Here is an 18,698-nt window from a genome sequence, read left to right as displayed (position 1 = left end):
ATCATGACCTGAGCCGAAGGCAGGCGCTTAACGACTGAGCCACCCAGGCACCCCAATTTATTATTAACTGAAAAAAAAAAAAAACACTCCATCTTAAACTATTTTACCACACACTGTATTTTATAATTTTTTTTTTAAGATTTTATTTATTTGAGAGAGAGAGAATGAGAGAGAGCGAGTACATGAGAGGGGGGAGGGTCAGAGGGAGAAGCAGACTCCCCACCGAGCAGGGAGCCCGATGCGGGACTCGATCCAGGGACTCCAGGATCATGACCTGAGCTGAAGGCAGTCGCTTAACCAACTGAGCCACCCAGGCGCCCCAACCACACACTGTATTTTAAATAAAGTATATAAAAAGTCACAAGCACTTTTCTCCAGATTTAAGTTAATGTGCTTTTTCTAGTGCCACTGAATCTTATTTTGAATCAGATTCTTCACATACCTTGTCTACAGCTTTGGCACATTACAGAAATTTATTAAGTACCCTTTCAGTTTGTTTTCTGTCCTATAGATTTTCCCCCTCTTGGCCACTGTTTGACTCCACATCTGTTTAGGCTATTAATATTATTCAAAGGCAAAGCTTTCATATGATTTCCTTTATTTTAGAGGTAATATGGTACAGTGATTTTACATATGAGCTTTGAAGCCAGACAATCCTGAAGCCAGAGAATCCAGTTTGAATTCTGCACTGTCACTGCATGGTAAGTACTCAGTAAATATCAGCTAGTCTTCTAGCATTTTATTTTATTTTTTAAGACAATCTTTTTTTTTTTTAAAGATTTATTTATTTATTTGAGAGAGAGAGAATGAGAGAGAGCACAAGAGCGGGAGGGTCAGAGGGAGAAGCAGGCTCCCTGCCGAGCAGGGAGCCCGATGCGGGACTTGATCCAGGGACTCCAGGATCATGACCTGAGCAGAAGGCAGTCGCTTAACCAACTGAGCCACCCAGGCGCCCTCTTCTAGCATTTTAATCAACTAGAATGTGTGTCTTGCTTCAATTTCTCTCTTCATGCAGAAGCAAAAAGGACCTTAGTCATCTAAGGTGCCTTTAAATAACAATAACACTACAATTTTAACTATCACCACCACAACAATAATAGCTGACATTTATTGAGTGACTACTATGTATTATCTTAAATACTTTCCAATGGATTAATTTAATTATTTCAATAACCCTATAAAGCAGGAGTTATCACTATCTTTAGTTTATAGACAGGAAACTGAGGCCCAGGGAGATTAAGTAACTTTTCCAAGGTCATGTGGATAAGAAGTGGCAGAGATATTTTCTGAACCCAGGTTAAGTCTGGCTTCAGAATCCACACTCTTTATTACTTTTCTATATTGCTTTATACTGCTTCCTATAGGAAATGCTACTGTTATGTATTTCTTCAAATCAGAAGGAATAATTTTCCAGTGTCTCCAAAAACAATGGTTCCTAGTCTTAGGACTTCACAGGATATTGAAATTTAAAAGAAGATTCTGATAAACAGCATAGATTTGCCACTTTTGAAAAGAAAGGACCTCAAACTACCAACCACTACCACTATCATTTACTATTAGTCCAAAATAAAGGAGGACTTAATACCCCCAAAGTAGTATGGATATAACTTAGAAAGATAGCATCCTAATGCTGTATGTATTCATTCGTACTGTCCTTAAACTTTCCACTTTGTTGAGGACAAAGACTTTAAACAGTCTCCTTCCTTCTTCCTAATACTAGGTTAATAGCTAGATGCTACTTGCATTTACTTATTTATTTTTTTTTCATTTTAACAGTTTTTATTTCAAGTCGCATATAAGATTACTTTACTCCTGCATCTTCTCAATTGTTTCTTCCTTATATTTGCCCTTTTCCTTTCCTACTTGGTGAGATTTGGCTTTACGTTCAAGGATCTTTTTGCGGTCTTTGTTCAGTTTTAGTCTGGTGATAACCACCTTGCTAGGGTGAATGCCTACATGGATGGTTGTGCCGTTTGCCTTCTCTCGCTGCACTCGTTCAATGTAGATGACGTACTTCTTCCTGTAAACCTGGACTACTTTGCCAATCTGCTGACCTTCGCAGTGTCCTCGCACAACCTGCACTTCATCATCCCTTCGGATGGGCATGGAACGAACGTTGCACTTCTGTCTCAGCGCTTTGCAAAGAGGGAAAGACATGATCTTCCTGCAAATGTGGGAAGGTGCACTGAAATGCTGTTTTCGGTTCTTGCTCCGGTCAGAAGTCACAAAGGGATTAAACTTCATTTTGGCCGCTGGCGCTTCAGCGATGGCCGCAAGAGGGAAGAGCTAGATGCTACTTGCATTTAGATGTAACAGCTCTTTTAGTAACGTTCACAACCTGTCTTTCTAGAAAGAACCTGTATTTTGGATCTGGAAACTAACAGTGGTATTAATTAAAAGTTGTTGCTTTTTTTTTTTTAAGATTTTATTTGACAGAGAGAGAGAGAGACAGCGAGAGAGGGAACACAAGCAGGGGGAGTGGGAGAGAGTGAGAAGTAGGCTTCCTGCAGAGTAGGGAGCCTGATGTGGGGCTCGATCCCAGGACCCTGGGATCATGACCTGAGCTGAAGGCAGACGCTTAACGACTGAGCCACCCAGGTGCCTCTAAAAAGTTGTTGCTTTTTAACAGAAGGTGGAATAAAAGATCTTATAGGCATTTTGTTCCACTAAAGTGGCCAAAGGACTTAACAGTCTGAGTGGCCTTATTTCTCATTCTTGAAATTTTGAAAGGTGAAATAAACAGTTTTGGGATTAGCACCTCTTTCATTCCAATGCATTAAATTAGTAGTGCATACCACTGAAAATGAGAACATTTCAGTTAAAACCTTTAAGTTTGCAACAGTGACAGCATTTTAATAGGATTTTTTTTAAAGATTTTATTTATTTATTTTGACAGAGAGAGAGAGAGAGAGACAGCGAGAGAGGGAACACAAGCAGGGGGAGTGGGAGGGGGAGAAGCAGGCTTCCCGCGGAGCAGAGAGCCTGATGTGGGGCTCGATCCCAGGACCCTGGGATCATGACCTGAGCCGAAGGCAGGCGCTTAATGACTGAGCCACCCAGGTGCCCCAATAGGATTTTTATCTTTTGCACCTTTGATTCCCTCTGGAGTCCTGATCCCTGAGTGCTTTCAGCAAATTGCCACATCAGCAGAAATCTACATGAACACTGGCCTTATTAATTTTTTACTGATAACATTGTGAAATGAGAAGGCTCAGTGCTTACCAGTTGCACTTTGAACTTGACAACAAACATGAATTATGTATACATGGAAAAATTATTTGAAACAATTTTCTTTTAGTTAACAGTCTATTGGACCCTTGTTTTATGTTATGCCTTTAGATAAATTAAATTTGAATGATTCACAATTATAACCGATTATATTGAGCTTCAATTATAATTCCTAATTGATTCAAGCCTATTAGCACAATGTTAGTAAAAGGCAGTGGTTTGCTCCTAATGAACTTTTATATATTAGGTAATCACTAAATCACTAAAATCACTAGTCATTAAAAACAGGAGTCTCCTAAATGTCTTAGGGTGGATCCCGCAGATTGGATGTCTGGGTTCTCAAGACCTGGATTAGCATCTTTTGAGAACAGAAAGGAAGTTAGGACAAAACATAACTCGGAACACTAAATAGCTTCTTATTCGTCCTGGCGCCACCAGTCCAGGGTCCTGCTACCTCACAGTTCTGTAATCTACGCTCAGTGACTTTTTTCTTTCTCAATACAAAGGAATGACCATTTTCTTTCCTCATCGATCCTTCTAGTGTTTTGTTTGGAGGATGATGGTACATCGAAAAACTTTTGAGAACCCCTCCCTCCATTTTGAGAATTCAGAACTTTATAGCTTTTGTATAAGGATTAGAGTGAAGACTCTTACAGACTCATGTTGGAATAGCAAGCACGAAGGCGGCAACGTACGGACGTTTGGGTGAAGTGAACCTGGAGTGTGGACAGAGGCGGTAGCTGAAAAACCGTGGAGACCAGGGTGTAAACTCAGTTCTAGTCAACGCGGGCATGGGTTCCAAGTCTGAGACACCAATCACCTCACAAGAGGTGTGGCGAAATTCCACACTACCCAGAACAACAGCAATCCAGACACAGGTCGACCCCTACCGAACTCCGCTGCAGGTGCTCTGTAGGCGCTGGATGATGACGTACTCCGCAGACCAGGCGGTGATTGGCTTACGAATGGGGCGTCGGCTGCTAACGCGACGCGGGGCAGTCCTCGCGAGAGCTGCGGACTCCGGTGCGGGATGGCCGCTGAGCCGGGCGGAGCTGGCGCGCGGCTCCCGAAGCCGGCTCTCCGGCCCAAGACATGGCCCGGGGGCCCGGCCTGCTAGGCCGGCCTCGCCCCGACGCGGTCGCCATGCCCAAGAGAGGGAAGCGACTCAAGTTCCGGGCCCACGACGCCTGCTCTGGACGAGGTGGGCGAGGGGGCGGGGGCGTTGAAAGACTGGGTGCTGGCGGCAGGGAGGGGGCTGGACAGCGCCGAGGCGAGCGCTCGCTTGCCTGTAATGGGAGGGCGCTGGGGCCGGAGACCTGCAGTGAGCAGGTCTTGGCGGAGAGGACGCTGACGGAGAGAAGGCTTCCTCCTTTGAGGGTTGTTGCTGTATTTCAGTGACCGTGGCGGATTATGCCAACTCGGATCCGGCGGTCGTGAGGTCTGGACGGGTCAAGAAAGCCGTCGCCAATGCTGTGCAGCAGGAAGGTAGGCTGCCGAAAGACTCAGGCCGGGAAGGCGGAACTAGGTGTTTTATTTTCCTGGAACTCCGCCTCAGTGTTTTTCTTGCAAAATCCTTTGGGCATCTTCCCATAAACGTGTTCGCTGTCTTCAGTGGCCCCTCATGTATTCGGAGGAGGGGGGAGGGAGGATTAGCCAAGAGCAGTAGCGCTTTTTGTAGCAGAAATATTTTCTTTCTTTGCATCAAAAAAAAAAAAAAAAAAAAAAAAAAAATCTTTGCGTACTCTTCTGTAGTTTCCACTGCTTTCTTCTTGGTTAGTCATCTTTTTCCTGTGGTTCACATGTATTCCCCACTGACTGTGCAGTTTGTTTCTTTGTGTAATAATCCTGAGGTATGCTTTTCCTTTTCTCATGTTTCTCTTACTTTCAAGCTTTTTACTCACAGGTACCTGAGACTTGTGTTTTTATGACACCTACTGTCTCCAGCATAGGAACAGGGTCAAATTGGCTTCATTTTCTCTCAAACATTGCTCCTCAGAATTTATACAAATGAGAATAGCATTTACTTTTTGTTTTTATCCTGCAGGATTTATAGTGGGAGAATAATGCGCTCCCTTTTTCTTCAGGTCTGAAGTTGACACTTTTAAGGAGTCAATCTCTGCAACTTTGGGGTCAGTTTGCCTATTGCTTTCCAGTTTTTAGTATTTAAAATGCTAAAATTTCTTTCTTCTTAGTTCTCACCTTTCTTCAGCAGACTCTCTCACACTATTGCTCCCCCCCCCCCTTGTTTTCCTTATCCTCATGGATGCTGATATCCTGTCTAAGTCATTTGTATTTCTGGATGGGACTCTGCCATCTCATTCTCCCCTTATTTTCTTCTAGTAAAATCTCTTTGTGGCTTGGAAGCCTCCCAGGTTCCTGCAGTGGAAGCTCTTTCTGGGGTTGGTGAGCCCTGTGACATCATTGACAGCAGTGATGAGATGGATGCCCAGGAGGAGAGCATCCGTGAGAGAACCGTCTCCAGAAAAAAGAAAAGCAAGAGGCATAAAGGTATAGGGCTTGTTTGCTTTTGTATTAGTCCTGTCTGTGGTGATAACTTGAAGCTATTCACTTTCTCAGTAGCATAAGAGGTGATATCAGTGGAGAACCAGGGTTTGGATCTTAGTAGTGGGACAGGTTTAATATACCAGGGCTTTCTGTTTTGTCTAAAAATGAGAAGAAAGGAGATAGGTAAGAGTCAGATAGGTAAGATAGTCCAGTAGATTTCTGGAGCTGTAAGCTCAACTATAGTAGCCATTCCTTGAGAACATGTCATTATTAAGTGAAAACCCATATGGTAACATGAAAACAAAAAGCCTTTGCATTTCTGGATTTCTGAACAGGTAAGGAATCAAAGATGTGACAAAAAAATGTTTTCCCAAGTATGTGGATTGTATCTAACCGATTTCCTTTCAGCTGAAGCTAGATACTACTATGGACTTTTAAGTGCTCTGCAATTATTAATGTCTGCTTTATGTCTAATAGATACTGTGGGAAATAGAAAAGTATGTGATTTTATACCTAATGGCAATAAAACTCACACAAGTGAAACAAAGAAAAATAAGCTAATAGTATATAATATGCCAAACCTCCATGCAGTGGTTTGCTCTAGACTTAGTGAATCAGACTTTCTTGGGGTAGTACCCAGAATAGCTATTAAAGCTAAAGTGGTTCCAGTGATCAGTTAGAGTTAGGGGAAGCTAATGTAATAAGTGATACATGTATTTTTGGTTTCAGATCTACCAGAACTTTTACCTGTACTTGAGAGTCAGATAACAAATATTTGGGGCGCCTGGGTGGCTCAGTTGGTTAAGCGACTGCCTTCGGCTCAGGTCATGATCCTGGAGTCCTGGGATCGAGTCCCGCATCGGGCTCCCTGCTCAGCGGGGAGTCTGCTTCTCCCTCTGACCCTCCTCCCTCTCGTGCTCTCTGTCTCTCATTCTCTCTCACAAATAAATAAATAAAAAATCTTAAAAAAACAAAAAAACAAAAAAACACAAATATTTGTATTTACTGAAATACATTGAAATAATTGATAATTAATGAACTGCCATCGCTTTGCAATTATGCCAATTATTGTCAGTGATACCATTGTTTTCCAGAAGGCCAAAATTAATATTTACGTTCCTCATACTTCTTTGTTTTTTAATTTCTTTCTTGAAATCCTTGCTCATCATCACCATGTTATTAGAGATTTATCTTGCTCTGTTTTGTTCTTGGGCACACTCCGTAGAACAGCTTGCAGACTTTTAAAACATCCTTATTGACATAAAATTCACTTTTTTAAAGTGTTCAATTCAGTGGTTTTAGTATGTTCACATGGTTGTGCAGCTATCAACGTGCTTTAAGTTTAGAACATTTCTATTACTCCAGACCTATTAGCATTATTTCTCATTCTCTCCCAACCCTCCCACTCCCCCGGTCCACCCCCCTGACCACTAATTTACTTTCTGTCTTTATAGATTTGCCTGTTCTGGACATTTCATATAAATGGAATCACATAATATGTGACCTTTTGTGTCTAGCTTTTCTCACTTAGCATGTTTTCAAGTTCATTCATTTTGTAGGACAGGTCAGTCCTTCAGTGTTTTTTCAGTTGGCCATTTTGAATAATGCTACTATGAACACCCTTGGACAAGTTTTTACATGGACATACATTTTCATTTTTGTTGGGTAGGAGTGAAATTGCTGAATCACATAATAACTCTAGTTTAACTTTTGAATAATTGTCAGTGTGTGTTCCTGTGTTGTATTTTATTTTTGAATAAATACAAATTTTTTTTGTATTTATATTTTTGAATATTTTGAATAAATAACTCTAGTTTAACTTTTGAATAATTGTCAGTGTGTGTGTGTTGTATTTTAAAGATTTTATTTATTTGAGAGAGAGAGCATGAGAGAGCACAAGCCAGCAGGAGGGGCAGAGGGAGAGGGAGAAGCAGACTTCCTGCTGAGCAGGGAGCCCAACACAGGTCTCAGTCCCAGGATGCTGGGATCATGACCTGAGCTGAAGGCAGACACTTAACGAACTGACTGAGTCACCCAGGCGCCCCGCCGGTGTGTTTTTTGAGGTTTCCATTCTACATTCCACCAGCAGTGTGCAAAGAGATCCAGTTTCTCTACATTCTCGCCAACACTTGCATTGTCTGACTTTTTAAATCATAGCCATCTTAGTGGCTGTCAAGTGGTATCTCATGGTTTTGATTTGCATTTCTTTGATGGCTAATGATGTTGAGCATCTTTTCATGTGTGCTTATTGCCCATCTGTATGTATTCTTCAGAGAAGAAGAAATGTCTATTCAAATCCTTTGCCCATTTTTTTTTTTAAGATTTTATTTATTTATTAGAAAGAGAGTGGGTGCAACAGAGAGAGCACAAGCTGGGGTCTCCCAGCTGGGAGGAAGGAGAAGCAGACTCCTCGCTGAGCAGGGAGCCCAACATGGGACTTGATCCCAGGACTCCGAGATCATGACCTCAGCTGAAGGCAGATGTTTAACCGACTGAGCCACCTAGGCGCCCTCCTTTGCCCATTTTAAATTTGGGTTATCTTTTTATTACTGAGTTGTGGGAATTCCTTGTATATTCAGGATACTAGTCACTTACCAGATATATGATTTGTGGCTTACAGACTTGTAACTATAATTCATCTTTTAGTTGTTTGCTCTGCTTTACTCCCATTAGGTTCCTTTGTTCTAGTCAGACTGGTCTTTTTTTCCCCTTCTTTCTTTAGCTTCTTTTTAATGAAACGAATATAGAAGAAGAGAGAATAGTATAAGGAATCCCACCTAGCTCTTAACCCAGCATTAACACTGACTCATGGCCATTTTTGTTTCAGCCACTGTCCCCGCACCCCAACACACACACTGTGCATTATTCTGAAGTAATTCCCAATATCCTATTATTATCTCTAAATGTTTTGGTAGTTCCCTCCAAAAGACAAATACTCTTTAATAAAAAAAAATTAGTCATGTCTAAAAAAGTTTACAGTAATTTCTTGATAGCATCAAAATCCTGTTAAACTTTTCTCTTTATTGCCATCACATGTATTTTGTTTTTCTAAGTATCTGGGCTTCCTGTTAGCTATTTATTTCAATTGGAATACTTTTGCTCTTAATCTGTATCTATCAAAGTTCTTTCTGTCCTTCATGGCTTATCTCTGTGGAGCTTTCTTTTACTGATTCCATTTCCTATGTTTTGAAATTTCTTAATAATGTTGTTTAAAACACAGTTATTCCTCATCAGTAATTACTGCGGTTTGTCCCTGAAGACAGAATATTTTTTAATAGCACTGTGCTTTGTAAAGGTCCTGATGGGTCTCAGAAGAAATTCTGATAGTCATTTACCTTCTCCTTCAGAGAGAAACTTAATGTGGGAGAAGATGGGGCTCAAACATGTTAGGACTAAGCCTTCAGTGGTCACTGGAGATTACAGGGAAGATTAGGAACCAGAAAAGAGGATGTCATTTTAGAGGTACTGGTCTCTGTTATGAAGAACCTAATGCAATAACCTGTCTGAGTCATACTGCTGCAGTTAGCTTGAAAAGTAGAGGCAGCTTTGGGGAGCTAGTGTAGGATCTTTTTGCCCAGGAAACAGAAAGAAGAAAGCTGGTTTTTGGATAGTTCTGTGAGTAGGTCTGAATTATAGGTTAGAAGTAGGGTTTGCCCAGATGCAAGTGTCTTTGTGGAGTGTGAGTTTTTACTTGGACCTGAGACACCGAGTGGACCTCAGGGTCAAGAGAATGAATCCTAACAAAGTCTGAAGGAGAAGGAGGTGGGGATACATTGTCACAGGGCATCTGAGTACTGAACGCCTATGGCTGGGATCATAGGTCAAACTGGCAATGAAATGAGGAACTAGAAGGAAAGAAACGTCTACAGGCATTTACTGAGTAATGAAAATATACCATAACTTACTGGGTGTTTTATTGAGCTTGCACTTTGAGGTTTCCTCATACCATCTTAAAATCAGTTGTTGTTTTAAATGACTGAACTGAAGACAATGTTTGGTGGAAGGGGACCATGAGGGAAATCAGGGGCAGAGTTTTTAGTGCAAAGCTGGAATTTAGAGTAGAAACCTGGGTCCGTTTACCTTAACTAGTGGCAAGGTTATGTCTTCTTACTAGTAAAATGGGCACAGTAATATTTTCTTTATTTGGGTTGAAGAATTATTAGAATGGAATGATAGTAAAGTGTGCAAAACTTTGATAAACTTTGAAAACTTCAAAATAGTATGTGAATAGTTGTTAAAGAAAGGCCTTAAGAATGAGACCCAGTCACTTGGGCAACAGGAAACGAAAGTTTCCAGCAGCTAGAAGAAGCAGGAAATGATGAGTCTGAGAGGCTTCATTGGACCTATTTAAAACTATTTTCTTAACTGTGCAAGCCCTGGGAGAATTGAAATGACTGGGGATCTTTAGATATGTCCATAATCGAAGTTCAAAGCTTATAGTTCTTTTTTTTCTGTTTCAGAAGACCTGGACGGGGCTGGAGGAGAAGAGTATCCCATGGATATTTGGCTATTGCTGGCCTCCTATATCCGTCCTGAGGACATTGTGAATTTTTCTCTGATTTGTAAGAATGCCTGGACTGTCACTTGCACTGCTGCCTTTTGGACCAGGTTGTACCGAAGGTGCGACCACAGAGACTCGCTCTGTTATCTGTGTAGCTGATTTCATTGCTGTTTGTGATTTGGAGCTACTCCCTGGATGGTGACCTCTTTTCATTTTCTCTACTCCATGCCTGGGCATGAGCCTAGCTTTGGACTCCTTGAGCCCCTCTCTAATTTAAGTTTGGTATTATTAATTTGTCCAGGTAATCGTCTTCCCTTTGGTTGCCCCCCCCCCCCATCCAGTATCCACTTTCAGCAAAAAGTCTTGCTTCAGGTCTTAAAAAGAACTGTGTTTGACTTGTCTTCAGAAGTTTATCTTAGCTAGAATTTTCGAAAGCTGTCGATGCCTATCTATTTATCTTTCTAACTGGATTGGTTGTTTCTTAGTTGGGTAGTTACCATGAAGTATCACAGAGTTTTTGTACTCATGCTGCCCTGTGTTTAGTTGTAGTGGTGAGGAAAGAGTGAATGATAGGATTAATAAGACAGCTTTTGATACCGGGTGCAGAAGTGTAATGAAGATTATAAACTGTCAGGATGTTGTGGGAAGGGATGTTGAAGTGCAAGGGTGTAGAGAACTTGCTGAGACCCGTGGTGGGAGAACCTGGTGGTTCTTCAGTACACATTCCTTTTGAGCAACTGAAGTATATTCTACTGGTGTCAAGTCCGAGACTTGCCATTTTTTGGAGTAAAATAGGATTTAAAATTTTAACATGGTTGGAGGGCAGGATTATAAGGTATATGTGAATTGGGTTTTGCATAGCAAAGAAGCAAAAGTAGCTGAGAAATGAAGGAGGTGTGATGTGTGATGTGTGTGTGTGTGTGTGTGTGTGTGTGTCTGTGTGAGTGAGAGAACACTGGGGACAAGCTAACTACTGGCCAGTAGAACAGTATAGTTAAATGGACACAGAGACCAGGGGTCCTAGGAGACTGAGGTAGAGCAGGAGAGACAGGTCACATATTGGTAGGAGTAATGTGTCGTGTTTCAGGCACTACACGCTGGGTGCCTCTCTGCCTTTGCGCCTGCGACCAGAGTCAATGGAGAAGCTGCGCTGTCTCCGGGCATGTGTGATCCGATCTCTATACCATATGTATGAGCCGTTTGCTGCTCGAATCTCCAAGAATCCAGCCATTCCAGAAAGCACTCCCAGCACATTAAAGAATTCCAAAGTAAGTGAGAATTATTGTTGGGGCCTAACTAATGGTATGGTGGGCCTGTTATTATGGCTTGTCTCCGGATTCCTTGATGGGGAGGGCTAGGGCTGTTGGTCCCAGGCTGCCAGGGGACTAATGCAAACTTTCAGGGTTTCACTTCTCTAAGACATTCCTGCTCTGTTGGGCTGGCTTCTCTTCTCTTTACCTTAAAGCTTTCTTGTGCTTTTAGCATATTCTTTATTCTCTTTAATTTATTCTCATGCATTGTACATTGGACCACTTTAGATGATTTTGATGGTTTGGGTTAGGAAGAGCACAACTCAAATGGTAGATGTAAACTGTAAATCTTCCAGGGTGCTGTAAATCATGATGCAAAGATATAACATGAACACCTTAGTAATTTTCTTTTCCTAACGTGACCTTGATATCTGGGATTCTTCTTTCTTGTTGACCTCTTTAAAAGATTTTGGTATAGACTTTAACATACGCTAAGGGCCAACTATTGCCAAGCTCTGGGCTAGGTTGTTTCAGAGACTATAACTCACAGACTTTAGCTCTCTAAAATTCTTCCTGTATCCTAGGCTATTTCTTATATCTTGGGATTTCCCCTGTAGCTTATATTCATACATTGTATTCAAGTGTTTGGCATTCTTCTGATTTGTAAATAGGTCTGTTAGCCTTTGATCCTTTCTCTCCTTTTCTCCATAATGAAGTATCCAGTGAACCCACCTTTGCCAAGCTATACCAGTACAACAGATATGATTACTTAGGCAAGTTGATGTCTCAGCCTATTTCTCCTTCAACTAATGCCATTGTCTGAATTTTGTATCTTTTGAGTTGGTAATTTTTATTACTCTGTTCCTACCCCAAATCTGGTGTCCTGTAGCACTTTCTATTCTCTTCTATTTTGTTTTTTGGGTGTTCTGTAATGATTCTTCTCCCCTAGTTTAGCTCCCGTGTGATAATATTCCACCTGATACATATTGACTGAAAGGGTACTGTTGGTTTCAAGATTATCAGGGTTCCTTTGAGGGTCGCAAACTGAGATGGTCAGGGCCATGGGCTGAGCTCAATTCAGTATCACACTAGCTGGTGGCTTTAGGGCAGGAGTAGAATGTGTGGTGAGTAGCATTTCACCTAGCAGCTGCTTCTGCTAGTAATATGAGTGGACAGTGTATCATCTCACATTTGCAGTTTCCCTCCCCAGAAACATTTGATAGTATCAGACCAGCTCTGATGAGGTGGGGATCATCCCAGAGCTAACCATGCCGGGTATCAATCAGTTGCCGGGAGTAGAGCAGCGTTAGGCAGACTCCTCGTGCTCAACACATCCTAGCGGCTCCAGTGCACAATGCAAGTGCCAGTGCCTAAATCGAAAATGCCCGTGTCTGCGTGTTCTAGTCACTGCATATTAAGTTTTTAAAAGTAGATTATAAAAACCAAGGTGGTGAGAACTAAGTTCTTAATCCAGACAGTAAGTCCAGGCCACCTGGCTGCTGCTTTTGTGCCTTGTTGTTAGAGATCTCTGGAGAGGATATGGGACCTGCAGTGACAGGTGTCCCACGCATGGCCTTGCCACTTGTATAACCACAATCGCATGGCATTCAGGGAGTTGGCAGCATGCCTAAGGAAGTTGTCCCAGGTTCCTGGACTCCAGCTTTTCGTATTTGATTCTCCCTCTCTCTCTTTTCAATCGCATAGCTTGTATGGGACACTGGAGCCGCTGTGATGGCAGCAGAAGTATTTGCCCCTTAAAGCCAAGCCCATTATTTTTGATGGAACAGCGGGACGGACAGGGCATGTCTGAAGGGCAGGACAGCTGGCACGGCGGACGACCCACCCCTTATCCCCTGGGAGGTACTTAACTTCTTGTGTTAACCCTAGCTGTAGCCTGACTTTCATGGAGGGGCTTACTCTAGATAATTCGGCCCAGCTCTGTCATTTTCACACGGGCTCTCTGCTCCCAGAAGGTCCTGAGTGGCTTGCTCCTGTTCCAGGGATGGCCATCTCTGCCTGCCTTATGGCTTTGTTATCATCTTGCCTGGTGGCTACTGGCTGCCCTTATATTTTCATATAGAGGAGTGGCTCACTGACTCAGAGAATGTCCCAGTCTCTAGAGACCATGTTTCTGTCTTTAAAGATGAGAACAGTGGGGGTTGCCTTCAGCAGCATCTGAGGTTGACTTATATCAGTCCCTCTTCTCTTTACTGAATAGCCCTGGGATTGTCTCTTTCCATGTTGCACCAGTGTCAAACTGGGGGGGTCTCTCTCTGTGCCAAAGTAAAATCTCAGCATTGGGCCTGTGGCTGGCCTTGGAGCTGTCAGACAGGTTTTTGCTGATTATTTTTTGTTACCTTACTTTGATTTTTTTCTTTTCTATCATTTATTTATTTTTGGTCTATTTTATTTTTATTTTTTTACAGTGCTTACTTTTCTGGTGCAGAAAGATTGTTGGGAACAGACAGGAACCAATGTGGGAATTCAACTTTAAGTTCAAAAAACAGGTAGGTAGTCATATCTTCTCTTTGTTTTTCAGGTAGTATGTTGTTCTAATAAATTTCACTAGGCATAAAATTGTCTTATTGAAATCAAATAGTACACATCAAAATTTGCGATAACGCCATGAAAAGAAAAGGTAGAAGGAACTATTCTGTACGAAAGAGACACAACAGTATACTAGCTGAATGAGTGGGTACTGGAGCGGGGAACAAAGGGCTGTAAAAGACACTTGGGACAATTCAAGAGATGTGAGTATGCTGTAAATGTTAGATGACATGAAATTATTGTTAGTTTCTCAGGTGTGATAATGATACTGTGGTTATATGTAAGTGTCTTTATTCATGCTGAATAGGGGTGGAGCGTCAGTGCTCCTTTCAGATGGCTTTGCCCCCTTTACCATCTTCTACATAAAATGAGAGGTGGGAGGAGAGGAAGCAAATACGGTGAAATGTCTAACGGTAGAGGGTATATAGGAGTTTATTGCACTATTTTATTAACTTTCCGTATAGTTGAAGACTTTCTAAAGATGGGAAAAAGGGGAAAACTTGTTTTAACAATGTACTGAGGTTATTTGCCTATAATTTTTTTGTTTTTCAAAGCAAATGTATTTGCAGACAATAATAATTTATATGGTTTTATACCTGAGGCAGTTCGGGGAAGTCATGAGGAAAGGGACCACCGCCAGGAGGCTATTTATAAGAAGAATAGATAGTATCCTACTCCGTTTCTGCCTTTTGCTTGGACTGTACCTGAGATCTTGGCCACAGAGAGGATCTACTTTGCTTGCCTTTACTTCTTTTCCTCAGCAGCTCATTTCTTCCTTCTGTCTCCCCTATTTAGTATCTCACTGAAGAGACACATTACAAATAAGATTAGTTATCCCTCACTTGATGAGTTACAGATAAATTTGTAATTAAAGTGAATCATATTTTTCCATTGATTTTTTAAATTTTTTATTGTTATGTTAATCACCATACATTACATCATTAGTTTTAGATGTATTGTTCCATGATTCATTGTTTGTGCATAACACCCAGTGCTCCATGCAGAACGTGCCCTCTTTAATACCCATCACCAGGCTAACCCATCCTCCCACCCTCCATTGATTTTTCATAAACATGGCTTTAGGGAAGAATTTTGGTTTCTAGTCATTTGATTTTAATAAGATGTCTTCAACTGTGATATCCATTAGATGGTGGTGGTAAATCCACCATAGGACCTTTCTGGGAAGGGGCTGCAGGGCAGTCTCAGCAGTGTTCAAGCTGAGAGCGGAATTAACTGCAGGAAGGTGAATGCCCAGATTCTTTAGTTCTGAGACTTGTGGTTCTTTTATTTATGGTGCCTAGAATTAGGTGGCCACTTCTGCTTCTATCCCTTTTGTGCAGCAGATGTTCTGTGGAGTCCGACGAGTCACGAGGAATTTGCGATCTTTCAAACATTGGGGAGCCTCTGATAGAACTATAAGTTTCCATTTCTTGCCAGATGGCAGGAAATACCATCTAAATGAAGCATATACCGACTACCACATTGCTTATCCAGATGTGTTTCCTCTTCTTTCAAAGGGCAGGTTTTCCTTGATCTGTATAGAAACCAATATGTATATAAAGAGAAACAGGATTTTCACTGGTGGAGTCTTAGAGCCATCAACATTTCCTCTAAGCTGTTCAAGTAATTTTCAGTTCTCTTTAGTCCCCTAGATTAAAGAGCAAGTGTGTGGGAGGGTTGCAGCCTCCCATTCAGTATGAAGATGTTCATACCAACCCAGACCAGGACTGCTGCCTACTGCAGGTCACCACCCTCAATTTCATCTTTATTCCAATTGTCATGGGAATGATATTTACCCTGGTAAGTGGAAACAGAATGCCATCCTTAGTTCTTTCGTAGACTCTCATTATACCTAGGTTTTGAAAGAAATTTGTAAATTTAACCATTGAGGAAGAAATCTTTGAAGTATAATTTTTTTAAAAAGTTTGAAAGCAGACTTGTATATTAGGAATGGAGTTAATTATGTCTGGATATTTTATCTCTGTTTCCTTCTTATAGTAAAGGGAATGTTTTTGCATCTTCTTTGTAGTGATCATTAATATTTGAGAAACAGTATCCTTTCAGGGATAATAATGAGGCTTATATATGAGCACTGTATTTCAGGACCTTGAGGCTTGCTTGTGGTGTCGTAAATGAAATACTAAAATGTAAGGTGACCAGCTCTGTCCATTATGTGATGATGACTATTCAAGCCTTAGCTAAGAATTAGATTAGTAAATAACAGATATGTCTCTGGCATATTTTCCAGGTTTTTAAAATTTTTAACTGGATTGATAACTTGAGAGTATATGCAGTTTATCTTCTCTGTCCTTTAGGCTTATGTTCAGAGATACATGGGGTTCCCCACTCTGCACTGAAAATAGCTTTGTTCTTATTTATATATTTATTCATTCATTCATTCATTTGAGAGAGTGAGCGAGTGAGAGAGAAAACAAGAGCTGGGGTGGGGGGTGCAGAGGGAGAGGGAGAAGCAGAGTCCCCACTGAGCAGGGAGCCCCATGCAGGGCTCAGTCCTGGGACTCCAGGATCATGACCTGAGCTGAAGGCAGATCCTTAACTGACTGAGCCACCCAGGCACCCAGCTTTATTCTTTTTTTAATGGTAAAATAAATAATGCATACTTCATGGAAAGAATTTAAATAATACATAAATACATGAAAAAAGTAAAGGTGACCTAGACTCTTACTGGCCTCTAACTATGGCCCTTTAGGGAACTGTTCTTTAATGTATCTGTTATTATGTACTTGTATACACCCACTCTCTTAAATAATTTTGTTTAATTGAGATTATACCATATATGCTGTTTTGGTTGTTAGGCACCTCTCCCCTCCCTCTAGGTTAAGTCACATTAGTGACCTAGTAATATACTTATATTCCATAGACTTCATATTCATATAATTCTGTTCAGACCAGCATATACATAAACAGATTTAGAGAATTTGTGGTTTATTTTACCAAAAATGTGATCAAACGTATGTTTCATGCATCTTGTTTGACTCGCTTAACAATATCTCATCAGAACCCCTTCAAGTCATTTTGTATAGTTCTTTTTTTTTTTTTTTTTTTTTTTTTTTTAAAGATTTTATTTATTTATTTGAGAGAGAGAGAATGAGAGAGAGCACATGAGAGGGGGGAGGGCCAGAGGGAGAAGCAGACTCCCTGCCGAGCAGGGAGCCCGATGCGGGACTCGATCCAGAGACTCCAGGATCATGACCTGAGCTGAAGGCAGTCGCTTAACCAACTGAGCCACCCAGGCGCCCCTATTTTGTATAGTTCTAACCCAGTTTTTAAAAAATTGGCTTCAGTGCTAGTCTGTGTGTATGTATCCTAATTTATTCAGCCATTTGAGAGGCTTTCTTTAGCATGGTTTAAATATGAAGAATTTCATTTTGTGGCCTAGCCAGTGTAAATTTTGTCTAGACTGTCTTATTTCAGAATGAGCCGTGGGAAAACAAGGTTGTTTAATTTGGGTACTGAATTTGCTTTTCCCTCCTAGTTTACTATCAATGTGAGCACGGATATGCGGCATCATCGTGTGAGACTGGTGTTCCAAGATTCTCCTGTCCATGGTGGTCGGAAACTGCGCAGTGAACAGGGTGTGCAAGTCATCCTGGACCCAGTGCACAGCGTTCGACTCTTTGACTGGTGGCATCCTCAGTATCCGTTCTCCCTGAGAGCCTAGTTACTGCTTCCTGTCCCTGAGGTCAGCCCTGAGCTAGGCCAGTCCATTAGTAATCAGATTCCAGTTTGGAAGGGGTGTCTGGATTGTATATCTGGTTAGTAATGCACATGCTCTTCTGGTTCCCAGGGCTCCTGTTAGGGGAAGGAGAAGGATTGAATCAAGAGGAAAAACAACTATGATTTATAAACATATTTTAATGTAAAAATTTGCATTTGAAAGGAGAAACCTGGCTCTATTTTCTGTGTTAAACCCCATTTGGTGCTATTGAGTTTGTTGTTCTTTATTCTTTTATCCCAGCAAAAATGGATGATCTTGCTCTAGGGAAAAATTAAACTCATCCATCTCCAAACAAGGAAGTTTCAGCATTCCCTTGTGATCAGAGAGGAGCCTTCGAGGCCTGAAATTGTTGCTACTGTTGCTTCCCGTTAAGCTGCCCCTCAAATTCAAGTGAATATTTTCTCTTCTCCCTTTACCCTTCTCCATAAATAAAGCAGGTGACAGGGTTTTCAGAATCTTACAAGATTGACTTGTGTATCTTTCTTTAAAAATACTTTTTGGATATTTATTGCGTAAATATTCTTTTGCCGATTTTGGATTTTAGGTATTTTTTTTTTTGCATGAGGTTTGATAGTGGTGGTGATGACTTTGTGCCCTTGGTACTGTACTAGGAACTTTACGTAATATCTCTAATTCTCATGATCCTGCAAGGTGGGTGATATTGTTCCCATTCTGTAGTTGAGAAAACTGCATCAGTGACTTACCCAAGGCCATATGGCCAGGTCTTTTTGCTGTATCACAGTTAAAAAAGTTCAGTTTCATTCCCTGTGGTAGATGGTGGCAAAAGGGAGTAGGCAGAGTGTACATAGATAAGAAAGTAAAAGGGTGAGTAAAAATTTGATCGTGATATTACCTTATCCCTAATCAGCCTAAAGCGTATATAAGATTGATGAAAGAGTCTTTGAAATCTGTGTTTCTAAGTAAATTG

The 18,698-nt window shown here is 41.2% G+C and overlaps 2 protein-coding genes across 5 annotated transcripts; one reads left to right on the top strand and one right to left on the bottom strand.

Annotated features, from left to right (window-relative positions):
• Positions 1-361: 361 nt before the first annotated feature.
• Positions 362-2,323, bottom strand: LOC123845346 (large ribosomal subunit protein uL24-like). Its single transcript, XM_045876114.3, has one exon. It carries the CDS (start codon positions 2,242-2,244, stop codon positions 1,807-1,809), a length of 438 nt encoding a protein of 145 aa, XP_045732070.1. The 5' UTR covers positions 2,245-2,323; the 3' UTR covers positions 362-1,806.
• A 1,901-nt stretch (positions 2,324-4,224) lies between these two features.
• Positions 4,225-18,233, top strand: TMEM183A (transmembrane protein 183A). 4 transcript variants are annotated; one of them, XM_045877007.3, is made up of 9 exons: positions 4,225-4,429; positions 4,624-4,713; positions 5,313-5,357; positions 5,569-5,736; positions 10,197-10,353; positions 11,322-11,502; positions 13,911-13,991; positions 15,676-15,831; positions 17,528-18,233. In XM_045877007.3, the coding sequence occupies exons 1-9, from the start codon at positions 4,321-4,323 to the stop codon at positions 17,711-17,713; spliced, it is 1,173 nt and encodes a 390-aa protein (XP_045732963.1). In that variant the 5' UTR covers positions 4,225-4,320; the 3' UTR covers positions 17,714-18,233. The 4 variants fall into 4 exon arrangements, with proteins under 4 accessions (XP_045732963.1, XP_045732962.1, XP_045732965.1 ...); XM_045877006.3 differs by having other exon boundaries at positions 4,226-4,429; positions 10,194-10,353; XM_045877009.3 differs by lacking the exon at positions 5,313-5,357 and having other exon boundaries at positions 4,226-4,429.
• The last annotated feature ends 465 nt before the right edge of the window (positions 18,234-18,698 follow it).

This window comes from Mirounga angustirostris, unplaced genomic scaffold, assembly GCF_029215605.1.
Source record: "Mirounga angustirostris isolate CCGP_5_RB_7025 unplaced genomic scaffold, mMirAng1.0.hap1 SCAF_6, whole genome shotgun sequence".
NCBI lineage: Eukaryota > Metazoa > Chordata > Mammalia > Carnivora > Phocidae > Mirounga > Mirounga angustirostris.
Note: the sequence above shows the minus strand (reverse complement) of the source record. Positions and strands in the feature narration are given on the sequence as shown.

Excerpts from the sequence above, each read along its gene's own strand:
- TMEM183A (XM_045877006.3), top strand. The coding sequence starts at position 4,321 with ATGGCCCGGGGGCCCGGCCTGCTAGGCCGGCCTCGCCCCGACGCGGTC. Across the intron at positions 10,354-11,321 it reads TGGACCAGGTTGTACCGAAG|GCACTACACGCTGGGTGCCT; the intron begins GTGCGACCACAG and ends GTCGTGTTTCAG. Across the intron at positions 13,992-15,675 it reads ACTTTAAGTTCAAAAAACAG|TCCCCTAGATTAAAGAGCAA; the intron begins GTAGGTAGTCAT and ends AGTTCTCTTTAG.
- LOC123845346 (XM_045876114.3), bottom strand. The coding sequence starts at position 2,244 with ATGAAGTTTAATCCCTTTGTGACTTCTGACCGGAGCAAGAACCGAAAA.